At 38.5% G+C, this 19,084-nt stretch overlaps 1 protein-coding gene and 1 long non-coding RNA gene across 2 annotated transcripts in view; one reads left to right on the plus strand and one right to left on the minus strand.

Moving 5' to 3' along the window:
• The window catches only part of GRM5 (glutamate metabotropic receptor 5), a 240,455-nt gene that overhangs the window by 15,787 nt on the left and 205,584 nt on the right, over positions 1-19,084 (minus strand). The window contains exons 7-8 of the mRNA XM_051621069.1: positions 18,435-18,561; positions 8,901-9,840 (exon numbers count right to left, since the gene is read on the minus strand). Coding sequence (XP_051477029.1) covers positions 8,901-9,840; positions 18,435-18,561 — 1,067 coding nt within the window. The remainder of the gene's footprint in view (positions 1-8,900; positions 9,841-18,434; positions 18,562-19,084) is intronic.
• Positions 9,771-15,602, plus strand: LOC127385398 (uncharacterized). Its single transcript, XR_007889667.1, has 3 exons — positions 9,771-9,866; positions 12,597-12,723; positions 15,364-15,602. It is a non-coding gene; the product is annotated as an uncharacterized LOC127385398 (long non-coding RNA).

A 19,084-nucleotide genomic window follows, 5' to 3' on the forward strand; every position in this document is an offset into this window, starting at 1 on the left:
TGGTTTCTAATATTTTACATCTTTAGTGCTTCTTTATTAGATTTTTAACCTCTCTTTTCCTGCTGTCTCATTATTGGATAGTGGACTGTAAAATAAATTAATATTTTCTGGGTTTTTTTGCAATGTATAATTATAAATTATCATCTGGCAGCAAACTGGATAACCATTGCAATATATAATGCTATAATTAAAACTACAGCAAATTAAAAGAGTTTTGTGTTTATATATTTTAGCAGGCATCTGCCTTGATTTTCAGTCAGTTATTAAAAAAACATCTATAACAAAATGCAGTCTTAAGTCAGCTGAAATTCCAGCCCTTCTGCCAGTCCACACCACCTTCACCAGTACAAATACCATTCTTTATAATTGATGCAGGTATGTCTATAGTGGCAGGCTGGTTCATGTCTTGTTTGGACCTTGGAAGGAGGGCGGATCTCCTAGATTTCTTTCAGTCAAATTAATTACAATACCAGTTGATATCAAAGTTTCCTCTGGAAAGAACCAGAAGTTCCTTTGGTAGACAAACCTGTCTAGATGGTTAGGTGGTAGTTTGTAACAAGATTTACATCATGCATGCTCATGGACATGAGTCCTTCTGCATGGCTTGTCTCAGTGCTCTTCAGTGTGACTGATAAAGACAATATTGGTAACATACATAGTAACAACTATTTGTCACCAGAATTTTGTGAAACAGTCTTGAAGATGAAAAAAAAAAAAGGTAAAAGGAGTAGGGACTGCTGTTAAAAAATGGAAAACTCCTCAGCTCTTTCTTCCTGTAAAAAAAAAAAAAATCAAACTCCTGGGTCCCATCTTCACTGTTTCTTCATTATTTGTAGTACACTTAGCAGGACTGCATTTTGCAATCTAAAGCATATTTATGCAACAGTAGGCAGGAAACTGTTTACCACCTGATTCAATTTGCATGGGTCAACTATGATATTTTCTTCAAACTGATGGGGACACTGTCTTAATAATAAAAATAATTCCATAAATTAGGCTTGAATACACATGGTAACACAACCAAATAATTTATATCAATCAGTCAATAAATAAAACAGTTTTTTACTTAAATTTAAGTGGAGGGGGAAATTCAGAACAACAACACTAGCCCTGTACACAAATTAAAAATCACTGTAACAGGGGATTCAAGAATATAAAGTCACTATAAGATTAAATGTTTTAGCAGCAATTTATCAAAATCTTTCAGACCTAATACCTTTTACCATGTTTCAAGAAGTATTCCTCAGTCTTTTCACAACATTGAAGTTAATCACAGCATCATGGTTGTCCAAAAAGACACCAAGATTAAAATGTTTAGGCAAAAATGAAAGACTCAAATAATTCAGTAATCTCTCAACCTATTTTCTTTGTAGCATATTAGATTAAAATAACTCCAAATGATCCACTTCAGAACTGATTCATTAATAAATGCAGATTCATCAGTCAAAAAGATAATTACTTCCTCGGAGGAGTCAAACATGTTTTTCCTGTATGCATCAAAATTCTTTTCTAACAAGGCTACTAAGCAAACAAATAATATCTTGCTGCATCACTATGGCTACATTTTTTTTTTTTTTTTAAAAAAAAGGACAACACCCAGTGCACCAAACCTTCACTTGATGTCAAGTTTTGCCTGCTCTAATAACATTGCATCATGTAAGAAGGTTACCCCTCACTTCACAGTATCAAGGCATCTGAACACTTTTGTGCAGCTTGTAGTTGATGTTCCCCTTAAACAGCACCTCTAGAAATTAATTTTTTTTTTGGTACATGATGATTTCTCAGTGAGATCTTTTGCCTTAGAGTAATCCCTGGCCCTGTTTTGTGCAGCATTTTCACTTATCAGCTTCCATAGGGATTTACTGCAGGGAGATGAGCAGTGGCTAAAGTCTGGTTCACTGCTACAGTTCAAGGATGGTGACAGTAATTTCTGTAATGTAACTTCTTAAGCATTCGTTCTCCTGAGTGACAGTCTTCTATAATCTCCTGGTTATTTCTCTATACATACAAGAGTTTGTTTAAAAAACTAAGAAGCCAATAAATTATTTGCCTATTTCATAAAACTCTAGGATTTAAAAAAATGTCCCCTTTTATTTTTTTGCCAGTGAAATAAAACCAGACTTGTAAAGGCCTTCTAGTGTAAAGCTAATATAAAAACCTCATGGATGGGGTATTTGTGGGGTACAAGAGACCCAGGCTGGAATCTCTCCTCTGCCATTGTCTGACATTAAAATAATTCTGTTTTTTTGTTTGTTCGCTTGTTTGTTTGTTGCTTGGTCTGGTTTTTGTTTTTCACCAGGCCAGAAAATAACTCTCTGCTTTTTCCAATCAGTGTTTATTTTATACAAGACAGAATGGCTCCACCAGGCTCTAGCAGGTAAGTAATCCATGCTGACATAACTGACAGGCTGCTGATATGACTCCATGTGAAAGACAGTCCAGTCTTGAGCTCAATACCATGAGGTTACAACCTCTTCTATATTCAATTTCATACTTCTATGCATAAACCAGAAACTGCAGAACCTATGTTTTTTGTTTTTGTTTTTGTTTTTTATTCTGTGACTGTTATGTGGATTGGGAAAGTTAAGTTTTCCCTTGTTTTGGCAGGCAGTTGACCTGATGGAGTGTTAGTCTTAGTGTAGTGCATGACCAATCAGACCACCAAGAGTATCTCAGCACTTTGGCTGTGAAAATTGTCAGTATGAACCTATAACCCATGCCTTGACAAAGTCTGGTAAGTAAAAAGTTTTTACAAACTATTTTGGAAATGAAGTGTGGTGTTCTTTTATCACCATTCAAAATGTGTCAAAGAAATTGTTCAAGCTGCATATAAATGAAGAAAAAATTGGCACTTGTACTATAAGAGATGTGTCCCAACAGAATATGCTGTGGCAGAAACTCATGATCAGTATCTTTCTCAATGGGTGTACATGTGTGGAATGTGAGCCAGCTGCAGCTTTCCACAAAACCTCCCCAGTTTTTCTTCTACTCCATCTTCTTACAGGACTGAAAGCTCCATGTCAAATATCAGCCCTATTTCATCTCTCAGGCAGCTTATCTTCCTGAGGCATACAGAATTTGAATCTCTCACATTTACATCTGAACCCCTCATGCTGAAAACACACACATACATTCTAAAAATATTTGATCACAGCTCAATGGACATAACTTCAAATCTATCCACTTATTCATGGGTGTAGATTTCAACTAGTTAAAACCTGACATCTGGGCAATGGGGATTTCATGGAGTGCTTCTTGGAGCCCCTTGGCATGGGGCCTGTAACAGTGCCAGAGGTTTATTCACATGGGGATTACCATTTGTCTGGAAACTCAGTTTTTCTCCAGGCTTTCCTAGTGCAACGTAGCAGTAGTCAGACCTTGAAGAAGATGTAACAGCTAAGATTGCTCAAGTTCATTCAAGCCTGAAATTTTTGGTTCACTTGTTGTTGGTTTTTTTTCAGTGTTTTTCATGGATTTCAATCAGATTCAGAATTAGAAGGAATGTTTGAAAAATTTTCCAAGAAAAAAAGGGTGGACATTTTGGGAGAAATTTCAATTCAGGCTTCTCTAAAAGCTCATCTCAAGATTTTGATGCTGAGGTATGACATGCTGATGCATGATACAATATTTAGTCTGCTATATTTTTAAACCATGAATGGCACATTGATCCAAGCATATTTTTCTTATTTTGTGGATCAAAATAGATCTTGTTTGAATTGCAATGAAACAAATACACTCAGTCATAAGAGGAAAAAAGAGAGAGCAGATCTGGTGGAAAATCAGCTGCTCCTTGCAGAAAACAGAGCACACGCTGTGATGGTAGATACCTGTTTCCAAAATATTTCATTATGGCACAGTTGGGCACCATCTGATGTAAACACTAATTACAGCCACTGTTGGTCTAGGGCTAAATTCAGACAAGAGGAAAAATCTACTTTGCTTATGTTATCGTCATATGAGACAGAGAATGGCATTGAACAGCACATGACCCTGGACACCTGCATGCTTTTTCTAATACCTGTGCCTGATGCTTTGTCTCTCAAGATGCTTTAATGCATCTTAAACCTTTCATGAGGACATAAGCAGGTGGATAAATGATAGAAGTGCAGTAGATGTGGTTGATCTTGATTTCAGTAAAGCATTTGACACCGTTTCCCAGAGCATCCTTGTAGCTAAGCTGAGAAAGTGTGGTCTGTTCTTTGGTTTTGACAGCTACAGTTTAAGTTTAATTATTTAGCAAATACTGCATTATGTAGTAAATCCCGGTGGAATAAAGTATCACTATCTCACCAGGCTACCAAGTTTTAATTTCAGAGAGATTTGTGAGTCGCTGTGGGTTAAGTGTCTCTGATAAGGTGCAGAAATCGATGTGCATCTTTTTCTGTTGTCTAGTATTGTGTTGTTCCCATCTGTGTGGAGGAATTATGTGCAGTTTCACAAACAGCCAGCATATCTTGAATATGGATAACATTATCTGAGTTTACTCATGATGATTCTTTCTCGTTGAGTAATCATATCTGCCTGCCTGGGTAACGGATTGAAAATACTGCTCAGTCCATTTGCTGAAAGGAATAGTTACTTTTAGCAAGCCTATCTCATTTAGAAGATGATCATCCATCTTGTATTGTTCCAGAAAAGTACTTTTGGCTTCTATTGGACACCTACCAGATTCTGTCTTTTGAGAACGTGGTGGAAGAAACCTAAATGAGTCCTACATCATAGCAGGGCGAATGGCCAAGTGGCAGTTAAAAAACACTTTGGCTGCCTAATCTCTTCTTCTGCCTATCACTGCACTGCAAAAAAAAAAAAAGGGGAAAAAAAAAAAAAAAAAAAGGGAGAGTCCATATGAATTAATTCTCTAAGCTCCAAGCAGAAAGCCTTATCTTGGGATTGCAATGCTGTTTTATAACCCCACTCTTCTTGCAGAGGTTTCTACCTCATTGCCTGGACAGCTCTGCTGTTTGTGCCTAGGCCGTAGCTTGATTTATAGAAGGATGCAAAGTTCCTCTTGATTTTCCTGTAACAAGTTTCAGGCTGGAAGAGTGCAGAATTTTCTGCTGAAGCAACTGAGGAACACTGAAGGTGGTTGAGGACCTCCAAAAGAAGCAGTTGAAGGTAGGAACCACCAGGGCATCTCTGACCAAGAGTGATAATTGGAGAGGAGAAACATTGGCGGCACTCTGAGAATTTGGGTGAAATATAAAGGGCAGAGAGAAAAATACTGGTAGGATTTTTAACACTTGCTTACTACATATGTGTGGGAGAGACAGTGTTTAGAACAGTTTTTAACAATTTACTGGTCACTCAGAACAGTTTATTACCCCTTTAAAGGAAAGCAAACTTGCTGTTCTACAGGTCGCTGGAGAGAGATGTGCATGTTTAAAGGGTCAGTATATGTAAGCTTGGAAAATGGAGCTTGTGTGGTTCTGGTCATTTAAAGACATGTTCCATAAGAGATAAACACCTACAGTGTTTAAATTACTGTGTGAAATTCAGGCTAAGTTGCGAGACAGCTAAGAGAAACTTTGGAACATCTGCTCTATTCCCCATGCCCAGGCAGCATGACTGATACTTTTGGGTGAACTGTCCTGGCTAAAAATATCATAGTAGTAGCTTTTGTAGCAGAAATACACACAGTCCTTATCTTACTTGGGATACAGAATTATTTGAGAATGTGAAAAGGATAAATTAGCCCTGTATTTTGGACTCTTACAAAAGGGGTATGTTACATATGTGGTAATAATTTCCGGGAACTTAAGGTAAGATGTTCTTGATTTACTTATGGCCTTCTTCATCCCTATGAAATGAACTGGCGAGATAAAGGGAAGCACAAGGTCCAGATTCATCCCAACCCAGGTTGTGTGGCTTTCACTCCAGCAAAGACTGCAGAATTCATCTTTGTGAAGTCACTTCTGACGATGTCCGGTTTGTTAGCCCTGCTTTTAAATAAGGGTAGAACATATTTTGGTGAGCACTGCTAATCACAGTAGCGTATATGAAACTGTTTTCATTTCACTAGGTAATGAATAGTTTTACTTGCTCCTTCTACATATTTCAGTATGTGAAGATTCATTCCAACATGTACCCACAGCTTGCCTGAGTTTTCTTAATAGAAGAACCCCATGCAGAAAGTAATTTAGGACTCTAACAGATGCATTGCTTTATTTAGGCAAAAGGAGTCTGATCTGTCATTTTGCAGCTGATCTGAAAGCTCTGAATGGAGCATTGACATTATCTGTTTGACAATGATTTGATGCAATACTACACTGTGCTATAAATTAGAGTCAGGAAGCAAAATGCTAATGATAGGGCCCCCTCTACGCACTGGTGACTTAAATAGCATGTTGCTTTCAAATTCAACAGTGACTCACTTTCTTTTAAATAAAACTTCTTTGAGCTTTTTAAATCATGGCACATAGCTCTAGTGCGTACTTCCTTTCATTCTAAGTAGTTCAGTGTTTACTTGAGCAGCTAATCCAAACAAGCTTTTGAGTATTGTACTGAATAATACCTTGAAACATATTATTTTGTGCAACAAGATTTTTTTTTAAAGAAATATTTTAATATTAAGTAAAATGGTCAGACTGTTCATATTCTACAGTAAGCGGAACTGAGGCTGAAAGTGGTTTTCTCTTCTTTCTTGGAGATGACATCAGACACAGCTGAGGTCTTGAGCAGCATTTTAAATTTATTCAGCACATTTCAGGACTCTGTGCTGTTTTCTTTCATGCAATCAAATAGGCATTGATTAAAGAGAATTTCCCATGTTTGATGAAATAAATTTTCTCTTGGATTCCCAGACCCTTCAGGCACACACTGACCAAACACTTCTGAACTCACTGGCTCCATCACATTTTACCCAGCTGAGATTTAAACGGATGACATGATGACAACTGATGCTGATGACATAAGAGTTATTCTCCAAGCTTCAAAAAAATTTAGTTCTTTATATTTAGACAAATATATCAGCTCTGCCTTTCTCACTGCTACCCATGCACACTGAGCACTCTCAATCCTCTTCAGGACATTTCCAAGACATTTGTACTGAACAAGAAGTCATTGCTGATGGTGATCTAATACATTCTGTTCATAACTCTCTACTGCAGGTGTTATCTGCTCATTAAGGGTTATAAAGAAATGCAAACAAAGTCCTCAAAAAGAAGAAAATACATCTTGCCTTTTGGGATATTTAATAGCAGGGTACACTCCTTACTGTTCAAAACAAAACTAAGATTTTTTAACAATATCTTTCAAAATGGGGCCTAAACAGATGACAAACAAATCCATCACAAGCCCAAGATCTTCCCATTATCCGTAACTTGTGAGATGGCAAATGAGCTCTGCAGCAAAAGTGAAGGAAAACAGCAAACTCTGTGAGGAAGAATGCTCTCGTATTCAGGATGTATAATGTTTCTTTTTGCTGGCCCAGAGTTGTTATAGGATGACCTGAACACCTCAGGTCATTCAGACATGCAGAGAGAGGCCGTAGAAAAGAGCTTTTCAGACAATGATTGGTTAAGTTGATAATGCATTTATAATTTCAAAATGCATCCTACTCAGCATCTGGTAAGGAATTGTATGATACCAACATTAACTGATCATACGTGTAAAATATCTTGTAATAGACTGGCCGTTTCTTTACCAGTGAAAGTCCCTGAAAGAGAAGCATTAGTATCAATCTGCCAGAAACAAATCATCACTTTGATACAATCTGTCCTGCAGGTATTACTAATAAAATCCTCCTTTAAGTCCAAAGTTTGGTTTACACAAAAATGCAAGTACAATTGCTTTAATTGCACGTCAACTCCACTTGGGAACAATGGCATTTCAGGAAATATTCTTAATACCAGCCCTAAAATCCATGTGTGCTTCAGTGAGGAGGGAAATCTAGCTAGAAGTCACTTCCTGGCTAGACATGTATAGCTGAGGAATGACAAAGCTGTTTCTCTGCACTTACATATAAGCAGAATTCTCTGTTTATGCCAGCAGTTAAATAAACGAAATCAACCCCATAGCACTCATATCAAAAGTGAAAGGGATCAAAAGATTAAAATGAACCACTGGACTGGGTACACAGCTATGTGAAGCATGACAATATTTCCACTGCAGAGCTTTCCTTTCTCTTTAGTGTTTATTTACTGTAATTTTTATACACTGAACATCGAGTTGTCTTAATGATTACTGAAATAAAATAATTCCCTGGGAAGAAACAAGGAAATGTCTCACAAGGCAGCAGCTGTCCAGTGACAGGAAGAGTAGCAAGTGCCTGTGAGCATCTGACTTTTATAGAGTTAGGAGGGTGAATACAGAAAAAGGTATCAAGAAAGGTAAAGAAGATAAGACACGGAGCACAAAAATAAAGAGAGCAGGAAGAGATAATACAAGAAGGAAAAATCAGATGAATAAGAGATAAAAGGTGTAACAGAAGAGTCATGTGAAACAAATCATCAGATGCCTGAGGGTGGTTTGTTACTTCACCTTGATTAAGTAGCTCTAGCAGCAACCTTGTTATCTTACTGCTGTTACTAGAGGCAAAATCCAGACACTATGCAGTTCATTTAAGGGAAAGAGATTGTAAATGGTTGCATTCAGGACAAGGCAATGAGTTATATTTCTTGTTATGTTGATTTTTTTTTCTCCTGAGACCTTGCTTCCCTACATACTTTAAGTGTACATTTGACACAGCCAGTACTTTCAGTCTTGTAATTGTTTGCCGGTTGCTCTGTCTCCTATTTTGACTAGATCAAACCTGAAACTGTTACCGATGTGAGAGAGGGGACATACTTCTCTCCCAGTGCAGAAGCAAAGGGAGTTCATAGAGTTCCCTGTGTTCTCCCACTAGTAGAAACTCTCACAAGGTCATAATAACTTCCCCACACTCCCACATTAGCAAACTTTACCTAAGGGTTTCACCAGATGATCCCCTTCTTTTCCACAGGTTCACCAGGCTGCTTGAGCGGCTTGCAGCTGAAGATGACTTTCCATCCCCCACGTGCATACGGACCACGGTCGATGTGGTGAACGCGCTGCGCACGTTTCTTTCAGGCTTTGCAAGGATGATGTAGACCTTGGGCACAAACATGCAGCCGAGGGCCACCGTGGCACTCAGACTCACGGAGAAACACATGGTAATTATCTTGTAGTTGCTTCCAAAATATATTGGCACAAAAGCCAGCCAAATGATGCAGGTGGTGTACATTGTAAAGGCAATATACTTTGCTTCATTAAAATTAGCTGGGACATTTCTTGTCTTAAAAGCATAAAAGGTGCAACTCAAGATCAATAATCCATTATATCCAAGGGGAGTTACGACACCCAGGTTGGTGGTGTTACAGATCAGGTAGACCTCTCGGATGCTGGGGTAATCATGCATTATATCTGGTGGCTCCATTATAAAGAGGGCAACAATTATGCCTAATTGTATACAAATCAAGATAAACGCAATAACCAGTTGGGCGCAGGCACTCATGAACCTAGGCTTCTTGGTACAAATCTTCTTCTTACTTCCAGCCAGGATTCTTGCAATGCGGTTGGTTTTAGTTACTAGAGCAGAGTAACTCATAGCTGGGGAGAGGCCGATGCCGATTCGTTGAAGATAACAGTAAATCTGTTGAGGTTTCGCAATGAGGCAGAAAGTGCACAAGTAACCCAAGCAGATGCCAGCTAGAATGATGTAGCAAAGTTCTCGGCTGGATGATTTGACCACTGGAGTATCACGGTACATTATGAATATAGCTGTGACAAACAAGGTGGCCAGTAGACCCAGACATGCAAAAACAACTGCTGCAATTGGTTCAGGATCACCCCATCTGAGATACTGGACTGGGATGAGGTCACAACCTGCAGAAAAAGAAATCAAATGGGAGGTAAACTAAAGTGTGTAAGAATCAGATTGTTTATTTATGTAGTTACAGGTTTTCCTGATATTTATCTTCTTTTTATCTTTTAGGAAGGTGCCATTACAATGAGTGTAGGCTAAGATCATGTTAATATAGTGGCCCAATAAACACATTTCAGTGACAGCTTATATCAGTAGTTCTGGAATATAACATGATGACTGAAAAAAACCATACAAACTGATTAAGAGTATCCACAGTGGAATTTTCCTTTTAAATTGTTTAAAATATAGTAATTTATTAATATATTTGAGAATCACATTGTATTATCTCAGTGCAAAACGCTTCAGAGTTTTCTGGATATTATATGCACTTAAAGGACCAGTTGTCAATCCCACTTCTTATATTGTACACTATGAAAGATATAGGTACTTATTTAAGGATTATGGAGAACACTCTTACAGAAGCTACCTGTCAAGAAAAAGAGGCTGTTTCTTTCCCAAAAATGTTATTTTTTTTCTTACAAAAATTTTCTAGAACCAGAGTTGCAGATAATGGGTAATTTGGGATGGCACACACTGCTCAGTTCTTTATCTGTCATTTATCCTTTTGAGATTTCTGAGGAATTAAAATCTCCTCTAACTTATGAAATCAAGCTGAATTCAATAAATTAGTGTCAAAGCTGAATTAGCAGTGCAACACATTTTTCAGTCTATGTGTATGTTTAAATAAGTAATTCTATGTATGCATGTCATAGGAAGTAAAAAGTTTTCTTTCCGCAGTGAGCAAGTCAATGGACAGAGGTAAAAACTGGCAGAAAACTTGTTGCTAGTTGTTGTTTAGGTTTCAGCATTAGTTTTCAGACTATTTCATGCCTTCCTTGCTTTATCACTTTTTTACGTTCTCTTAATAAAATAATGGAGAAAAGAGCTGAAAACTTGTCCCAGTTTTCCCCCCTTTACTGGGTATGATTTAAAAGGAAAATGCTAACGTCTGTAATGGTTTATTCCTCAGTTAAGATTTAAGGACTGGACAGTCTTCATAAGGCAATGACTGGTGAGGTTTTCATACAATAGCTTTGCAGCTAATGATTTCTGACAATGACACTTTGCAGAAAGGGACAACTAGAGAAAGTAAAAGAGATATGGGAAAACTACACTGTGAGAGTTCAGGTTAGGTCGATGGCCAGGACTATATCAAAGTCAAGACTGAAAAATGGTAACACAGAACTCATTCCTGTCCTCTAAATATGTGTATGCTCCGTGGTAATTTGGACAACATTCTGCCCTACAACCCACCTCTTACACTTCATCAGCATCTTCAAACACCTGGAAAGGCTTCTCTCCTATCTGACTCAGAAGCTCCAGGTGGAACAGAGCCAGGTGCCATGTCTTGTGGCCCCTGCAGTGTGCTGAAGCAATCTTTGGCTGTGGAAAGGCTGTTAGGAACCAGTCCAATTTGGAGCAGGTGTAGAGTTGTTCTACTCTGTGCTCAAGACTGCACTGCTTCTGGGACTAGAGCCTCAGTAACATTAACATAAGACTGCCTCTGTGCTCTTCTGGCCAGAAGTGTAACCCTTGGGAGCAAGATACTAAATTCAGATGTGAATGGCAAGACAAGCAGAAAAAGAAATAAAATCAGAGTCCCATTCTACGTGGTAGGGAAAGATTTTCTGAAAGGAGCATCAAAAGTCACCAGCAAATTACAGATAAGGATGTAGAAAGATATTCTGGGAATTGAAAAAAGAAATTATTCTGGTACTTTGTAAAAACATCTGGCTACTTCAAATAAGGGCTAAGTTGTGCCATAAACAAGGAGAGGAGAAGCTCTTGAAGGTCTGACCACTGCTATAGGTCTATTAGTACCCTGTGGCCTCTCTATAGAGATAAACTTGTCACTCATGTCTGATCTTCAAATTTCATTACAATTAGTTACCCTGGGAGAAGAGTTCACAAAATGAAACACTGTATTATAGTATATATTTTCTGAGGATTTGATCTTGACATTGTTTTAATTTGTTATTATAGCCTTGACAACTGGGAGACCTTGCTGTGCCTTCAACATCCATAAAACTGTATTAGTTTAGCACTGAAAATCCCTTTCACGGCAGGCAATATAAAATATATAATTAAACTAGTTCCAAAGGTGAACATGACATATGAAGTCTTGTGAACAGGGTGCACTCTGGAAAGTGAAGGGAATTCGGTGAAGTCTCTTAAGTCAACATAATGAGCTAAAGGTCACTGAATCTGCACATGACAACTAAAATTGGCAGACGATTACTGCTGATTTAGTAACTGAGAAATATTCTTCAGTGGGTTTTGGCATCATGGGCAGTGAGTTCAATCCATTGACAACATCCTTCCAAGGACAGCAGAAGACCAAACACCACAGCTGAAACCTAAACAACCTAGTCACATCCTAGTTGTTATGAGAGTCTCCACATAGGATTTGGCACATATTATTCAAAGTGTATTGATGTTATACTGTTTGATCATTTATATTAATGCTTCTGAGTATTTTTTTCTTTATAATCCCAAAAGATTGGAGAAGGAATACCTTGATTAGTTATTTGGATTTTCATTTACTGAGAACCAATATGCAAAAATGGAACAATGAGAATAAAAATCTACATGAAGCTGGCAGGGTGGCTTTTATTAATTTTTATTTTATTATATATATATTTTAAATTCTATTTTATTTATTTATTTATGTATTTATTGTATTTTTATTTTATTTTATTTTTTAAAACCCCAACAGTTTACCCAACCTGACAAAGCAAAAATGAGGATTACTCTCTCCAAAGTCTTGGGTGAGAAATCAGTCCCCTGACCTCCACATGGAATATGGACCAACTCAAGTGAGCGATGACATCTTTAACATTTTGGTACGAAGTTCTGCTGCTATGGGAAGTTATTACAGTCACCAGTTCTTTGCACAATTCTTTTGGGACCTTTTGAAGTTGCTACAATAGCAGGGCATGTAGAGGTGACTCACTGTGTGCTGTTTTCTTAGCTGCTGAAATTCCCAGGCTGGCACATTTACTAAAACCATCAGCAAAGGTAGGTTTGCACAGTTACTGGATGCTGCAAGGGACTGTGCATGTGTTTACGCTGCCGCTTCTGCGGGGCAGGAACTGGAATTGGTCATATTTTAAACCATGAAAGCTGGGGTGTCTGTGGCTCAGGAGCCTAAATCCCTAGTGACACAAATGTACTGATTTGTGCATTGCAGCAAAAGGCAGGATTATGAATCTTAGAATAATACATTACAGTTACTCTACCACCACATGGGGAATGGTTCCTTAATTATACAAATGTGCAGAATGACTGGAACAACTGATGAATTGCAGCAATCAGTCCCGTCCTTATGTTAGCTCTAATGTTTTGATTTAAATTTCACTAAAAAATGCTGGCTGTGTGTTGTAAATGTTTTGTTCAGACTATGTTATGCTCAGCAGACTTTCCATAATGTAAGACATCATGACAAGCCGTTCCTTCTGGCTTTGTTGGCAAGCCCCCCTTCATCCAGCCCAGCAGCCTCCAAGAGCTGTTTGTTGAGCTCAGCATTCTTGAACCCACTCACTTGAGTCTAAAGCTCTGCTTGGTTCACACTGGAGGCTTGGGCTGTAAATAGACTGGACAAGCAATTGAAGGAAGGAAAGCCTACAAAGCCAGCAACAAGGGAGGGGAGAGAATGACAGCCAGAGATCCTGGTCATAATATTGTCACATGAACCCTTAACACATCCTCATCTCCTTTCTCTGAGAGGCTGGTGTGAGAATGACTTATGCATGTGATTACATTTTATTTGGAATAAGAAATAAAAAGGAAAGAGAAATAAAGGGCACAGGAATTCAGGGTGAAAATTGGACATTATGTCTGCTGATGTGCATTTATAATGCTAAAACAGTTAAATATGGTATCCTTCTACCATTGGTCTGAATTACAGCCTTACCAATTATGGTGAAAGCAACACCCTAGTAATGTTTCAGCAGCAATATCAATTCTGCACAGGCTAAACTGTGTTCTGCCTTCTGCTCACAACTGTCAGACAATCGCTGAAATTACCAATTACTGTAACTTTATTGCAAGCAACAATACAGGAAAGCAGCTTGATGGCAACAAGCAGTTACCATTTTAAAATTTTCTAGGCAAGAGGTTAATGATTTTTTTTGGCTGAGGGATGGTGGGGGTGGTAGGGCAAGATCCAGTCATACGACACTCTCAAGCCTCAGCTCCCTGTGACTTCTGCAAAAGCCCAAACCAGCAAACTGCGGGAAGAGCTGGCCAAGCCCTGATGGGGATCTGCTGAGATTGGACATGGAGCATCACTCCTGCCCTTGGCTCCACAGGTGGTTTGTTCTATTCTCAGTCTTTTCCATTCAAGGGTCATTTGGATAATCCAGCTCTTATCTGGCAAAATGGGACAGGCAAACAAGATCATGACTCTGCTGTCCTGGGTTTACATACTTTATTTGGTGAAAGTATTTTTGGAACTATAATAAAATGCATATATTTCTGATATTTAGCCTTATCCTTGAATGACAAAATAAATTTTTAAAGAGCTTTAGAATATTTCAGTTCCTGTTTTCCAGTTGAAATCCAATTGAAATTGAAATCCAATCCAATTGAAAAAATCAAATAGCCAGTGTATTTGAAATACACAGAGAATGACAAATTGTGAATACAGCTTACAGATAATCCAGATGTCACTTAAATTAATATAATCTACTTTCCTTGCAGTGCCTGAGATCATTAGACAAAACTTTGTTTCTGTTATTATTGTATGTTGTCTGTGAATCACAGAAAGATAATAATTTCCCCTTTCCCACCTCAAAAATGCCCTTAAACCAGCACTAGTGAGAGCTGAACCAAGATGTTCCTACATCCATTGAAAAAGCTCTGCAATGCTGAACAAAACTTATTTGTTCTTTCCAAGGCACAGTTTTTGAATGCAGAAGACCACTTCCTCCAAGTCAGTTTTGTTTTTGGAGAATGAAAAAGCCATTTTCATCAAGATACTGAAAAATTAATTTCATTTAGGTTTGGTCCTCCTTGTTAAGAAAATCTCTTAATTTGTATCAAAACATGCCTGGCATCTATTTCTCTGCCCTCTACAGTGAGTATATTGCAAAGAAGGGCTTTGAGGAATAGTGGAGGGATTGACATATACTTCTGGACTTAAGCCTGTGAGTTTCTCCTGCTCTAACTGAGTATGTGGGTCAGTCACACTAGACATACTAATGTGTGAAGCATTGTAATGTATGAATGTTGCTAACACAACACATGGGGAAGCCACAGTAGATTGGAAAGCATTTCTTGATACTAAGCCAGGAGGAATAAAATGAATTGGGGTGTATTATACGAATAGTACAGATAAATTTGGAGAAAAGAAAGAGTAGTTTTTTGTCCAAGGAGGAGTCTGGTCCCTGGGGGATATTGTATAAACAATGAAACTGAAATTTGTGAGGAAGTAAAATATGGACAGCTAAACATTCTCCTTCTTTCCTCAACTTCTCTTCTAGATGGAGATATTTTCCAGTAACTGATTTAATCAAGAGAAACTCCCACTTCTCTTTCCCCCTACCACTGGATTTCCTGCACCTTTACTTCAGAACTCCGATGTATTCTCTGTTCTGAGAATAACTTCGTTTTCCTACATGTATTGCATCGTTTCTGTCCTCTCCCTCCCTGCATCTGAATCCTGATATTCCACATTTGACTGAAAATAAAGCATTATTCTCTTCCTTTCTGTGAGCAACAACCCTATGTTTACACATTTTATATAGTAGAGTTTGTGGCACAAAACTGATGCTGATCATTGAGCATAAGAAAGATGGAGTGATGTTTTGTCCAAGCCAAGAAAGGATTCCAAATTTTTTTTATCTCTGTTAAGATCTCTGGCAAACAGTGAGGTGCAGTTCCACACTGAAAGCCTTCTGAGGCACTTGGCTGCTACATTTACAGGACTCTCATCTAAAGGTGGTCATGCAAGGAAAGCTTATTCCAACGTGTAGCCTTGTGAAGCTGACATTACCTAAGACATGGCTTTATCAAGCAGAAGGGACATAGACTACTGCAATATCCAACATAGGGACATTTCAAGGAGATTTGTGTATGCTTTACAAAACTGAAGGGAAATTTCCTTGCCAGAATACAAAATACATCTCCCTCTCCTTACTTTTAATTCACATTTATTACTAAATCTTGTGTTATAAACAAAACTGAGACACAGTTTTTCACAAGCTGCAAAAGTATCATTAAAAATACAGCTCAATTTATTTTGTAGACCAGCTGGGAATGGACTTTTAAAAATCAGTTTTAAATACAAAGCTAAATAAGACAAGATCCAGCCATCATGTGAATAGTAAGTTAGGCAGGGACTGCACAGCAGTGAAGCTGTGGTGATGGGTGTCCTGATACCAGGAGTGTGAATGGTATCAGCTGTGTTCATGGAGGCCAAGACAGGGTTCAGTCTCCAAATAGTGCCTGCTGAATTTGTGTCTGGCTGAGGAACACGGGTTAACTCTCCCAGGGAACATCACTTTGCACAGATATTGTTTTGTGTGCCTATTGGCTTTGGTGCCTATAAGGCCATAAAATGCATGTCTAAAGCCAGATGAATGTTTTGCAAAATGTAGCAGCTCATGATATACAGAAAGCAGTTGGCTTGGCTAGAAAGACAACTACTTGCCTTTTAAACAATCTAAGCTGAGTGGAAAATCATTGATTCATCCTACAAGACCTTTTGAGGTGCCAACCCATCCTGCTCTTCCATCCTGAGGGCAAAGTAAGACCTTCAGAAAGTAAACCCTCTACAAACCCAAACGGATGCCTTGCCTGAGGCCTGGAGATCTGCATGCTCTGGGGACCCAGCTAGAAACACAGAGCCTGAAGGCCAAACTGGTGGCTGTCCCACTCCGCTTTGCCTCACATAGGGTTCTTACAGTCTTATTACCCAAGCTTCAACATGTCAATGGGCAGGTACCATCACTGTTATTTCAGAAATGGATCATGTGTTGCCCAATGAGGCACTTGGAGCAAGTTCCCCCCTAACGGATTTGTAGCAGCTCTTTTTCCAGCTATGTTGAACAAAACCTCAGGTGCTCATTTTAACAGAGACATGAGCTGGGATCTGCCACATCCTAGACAGGATCCCTAGTGGTTGAAGAGTTGAACATTTGCACTAATCAATCTTCATAAGCTGAGCAGCCTGGTGCAGTGGCCTGGTCCTTGCAATGTGGGCTTTGGAGTCTTCTGGATGACCCGCCAAGCACTGGTGAATCTGAGTTTATACCAAACCCTCAGTATTCTTCTATGGGGGACGTGTGGAACCAGGTCTCTTTTTCTCAGAGTCTCCATTCTCCTGGCACAAGAAACCTTTCCCTGAGATGAGAAGGCTTTGCTGACTGATTGCTGAGTGCCTGGAGGGGGAGAACTGGGGAAGCAGGGCTGGGGGAGCACTTGCAAATTCATTTTATTGCTGTTTCAGCTTTCTCAGTTTAAAGTTTTTTTCTCATGGAAAGTTTCATATTTGACATTTTCTGAAAAATACCCTATCAATTTCATGGCTAAATGGCATTTTTCCAGTAATTAGGTAATTTAGCTCATATATCACAGCAATGCAACATTCTTAATCAGGAAAGTATTAACTTTATATAAAAAACATGTCTGTAGGCCAAGCTTTGCTTGACTCTTCCACTTATGTAAATTAATCAAGCAAACTGGTTTTCCCTTTGTCTTCCAGCTCTTTCACTTCAAAATATGTTCCCCTTATCCACAGAAGTTATACAGAAAGCAAGTCTGCAAGCTTTTCTAGAAAAAAAAAAAAAACACAGAAAAACCTGTCTCATCTCCCCTTGGCTATACAGAACACAATGAGAACCTGATCCCTGAACGGTGCTTTGAAGTGGTGTGTGCTCTGAACTTTACAATACCTGAGTTTTGTTTATTAGTCATAAAGAACAGAGGCTGTGGGATACAAGTGTTGGAGTAATTTATCTCTAACATAGTCAAATTGGTATTCTGCAAGAGCAAGGAGCACATGAACCTGGTATTCTAGCAGACTCTGGTGAACAAAAGACTAAAACAAACCTAAGTCTATTTGGACTCAGGAATTTAGCAGCAGTAATTGCAGCAACTAGTTCCAACGAGTTCATAACCTTTTCAGACTGAAAAAGAAAATGTTGCACAACTCTTCTGTACCTGCTTGGGAAGCAAATAAAACTCTGAAATTTGACCTCCTTTAATAATTTCTCTGACAAGGACTTACTTTCTCTGCCTGTTTGGGGAAGGACAAGATCTACACCACCAGATAGAGGTTAAAACAAGGTTAAATACAAACCCACAGCACTATTTTTCTTATTGCCAGATCAGGTAATTCAGGTCACTAGAAAGCAGCTGAATTGTACCAGCAATTCCTGAATCAAGTTGATTTGAGAAGTCAAGTACCAGCCTCAGTTACATTTTCATCTTTAGACCTGGGTTAGTTTTGACCGAAACGGTCCTCATACTCACTCGTATATGGCACTTTTTTCTTCAGCTCAGCAGATGAACATTTTAATTGACAACATGAGCACAGCCACCACTCATTTACCTGTGAGGTCATCGTTGGGCCAGGAGCCGAGCTGGCAGGCCTTGCATGTGTATTCATCAAATACATATTCGTTCTCCTTACAAGGGGTGCAGGTCCAACAGCAACTCACTTCTCCTTTACGGATCACCTGAGACAAAAAGTGACATTTTGTTTACCAGCAACAGTGCACATTCAGGCTGCCCTAGTTGCTAACTTATTTTTTTAATCTGTTTTTTGATAGAGGTGGGTTTTTTTGTTTGTTGTGATGTTTTTTTAATTTTATTTTAAAGGGATTACCTTTTTATTATATGTTTGCTTATACAAAAAATGACACAAGTTCTCTGTTCCCCCATCATGTGTGTACCAGAAGAAACCAAACATCAATCCTACAGAAGTACAAATGGAGGTACAGAAAGACAATAAGATGTTTTTTCCCCTCTTAGAATTAACAAAATATTTCTGCATTGCAATGTGTCTATAGAAGCCAATGCATGATACTCAAGGCATATAATTCACTCCATTGTGGTCCATACGGGGAATCATGTCAATAGCATTATTTCCCTAAAGGTTCGTTTTGGGGTTTTAGCTTGCTTATTTTTCATCCAATTATGAGTGATTTCTTAAAAATTATTTTCTCCAGACATCAAACTGAACATGCCTTTTCCAGAATT

The sequence above is a fragment of the Apus apus genome, chromosome 1 (assembly GCF_020740795.1).
Source record: "Apus apus isolate bApuApu2 chromosome 1, bApuApu2.pri.cur, whole genome shotgun sequence".
Taxonomy (NCBI): Eukaryota; Metazoa; Chordata; class Aves; order Apodiformes; family Apodidae; genus Apus; species Apus apus.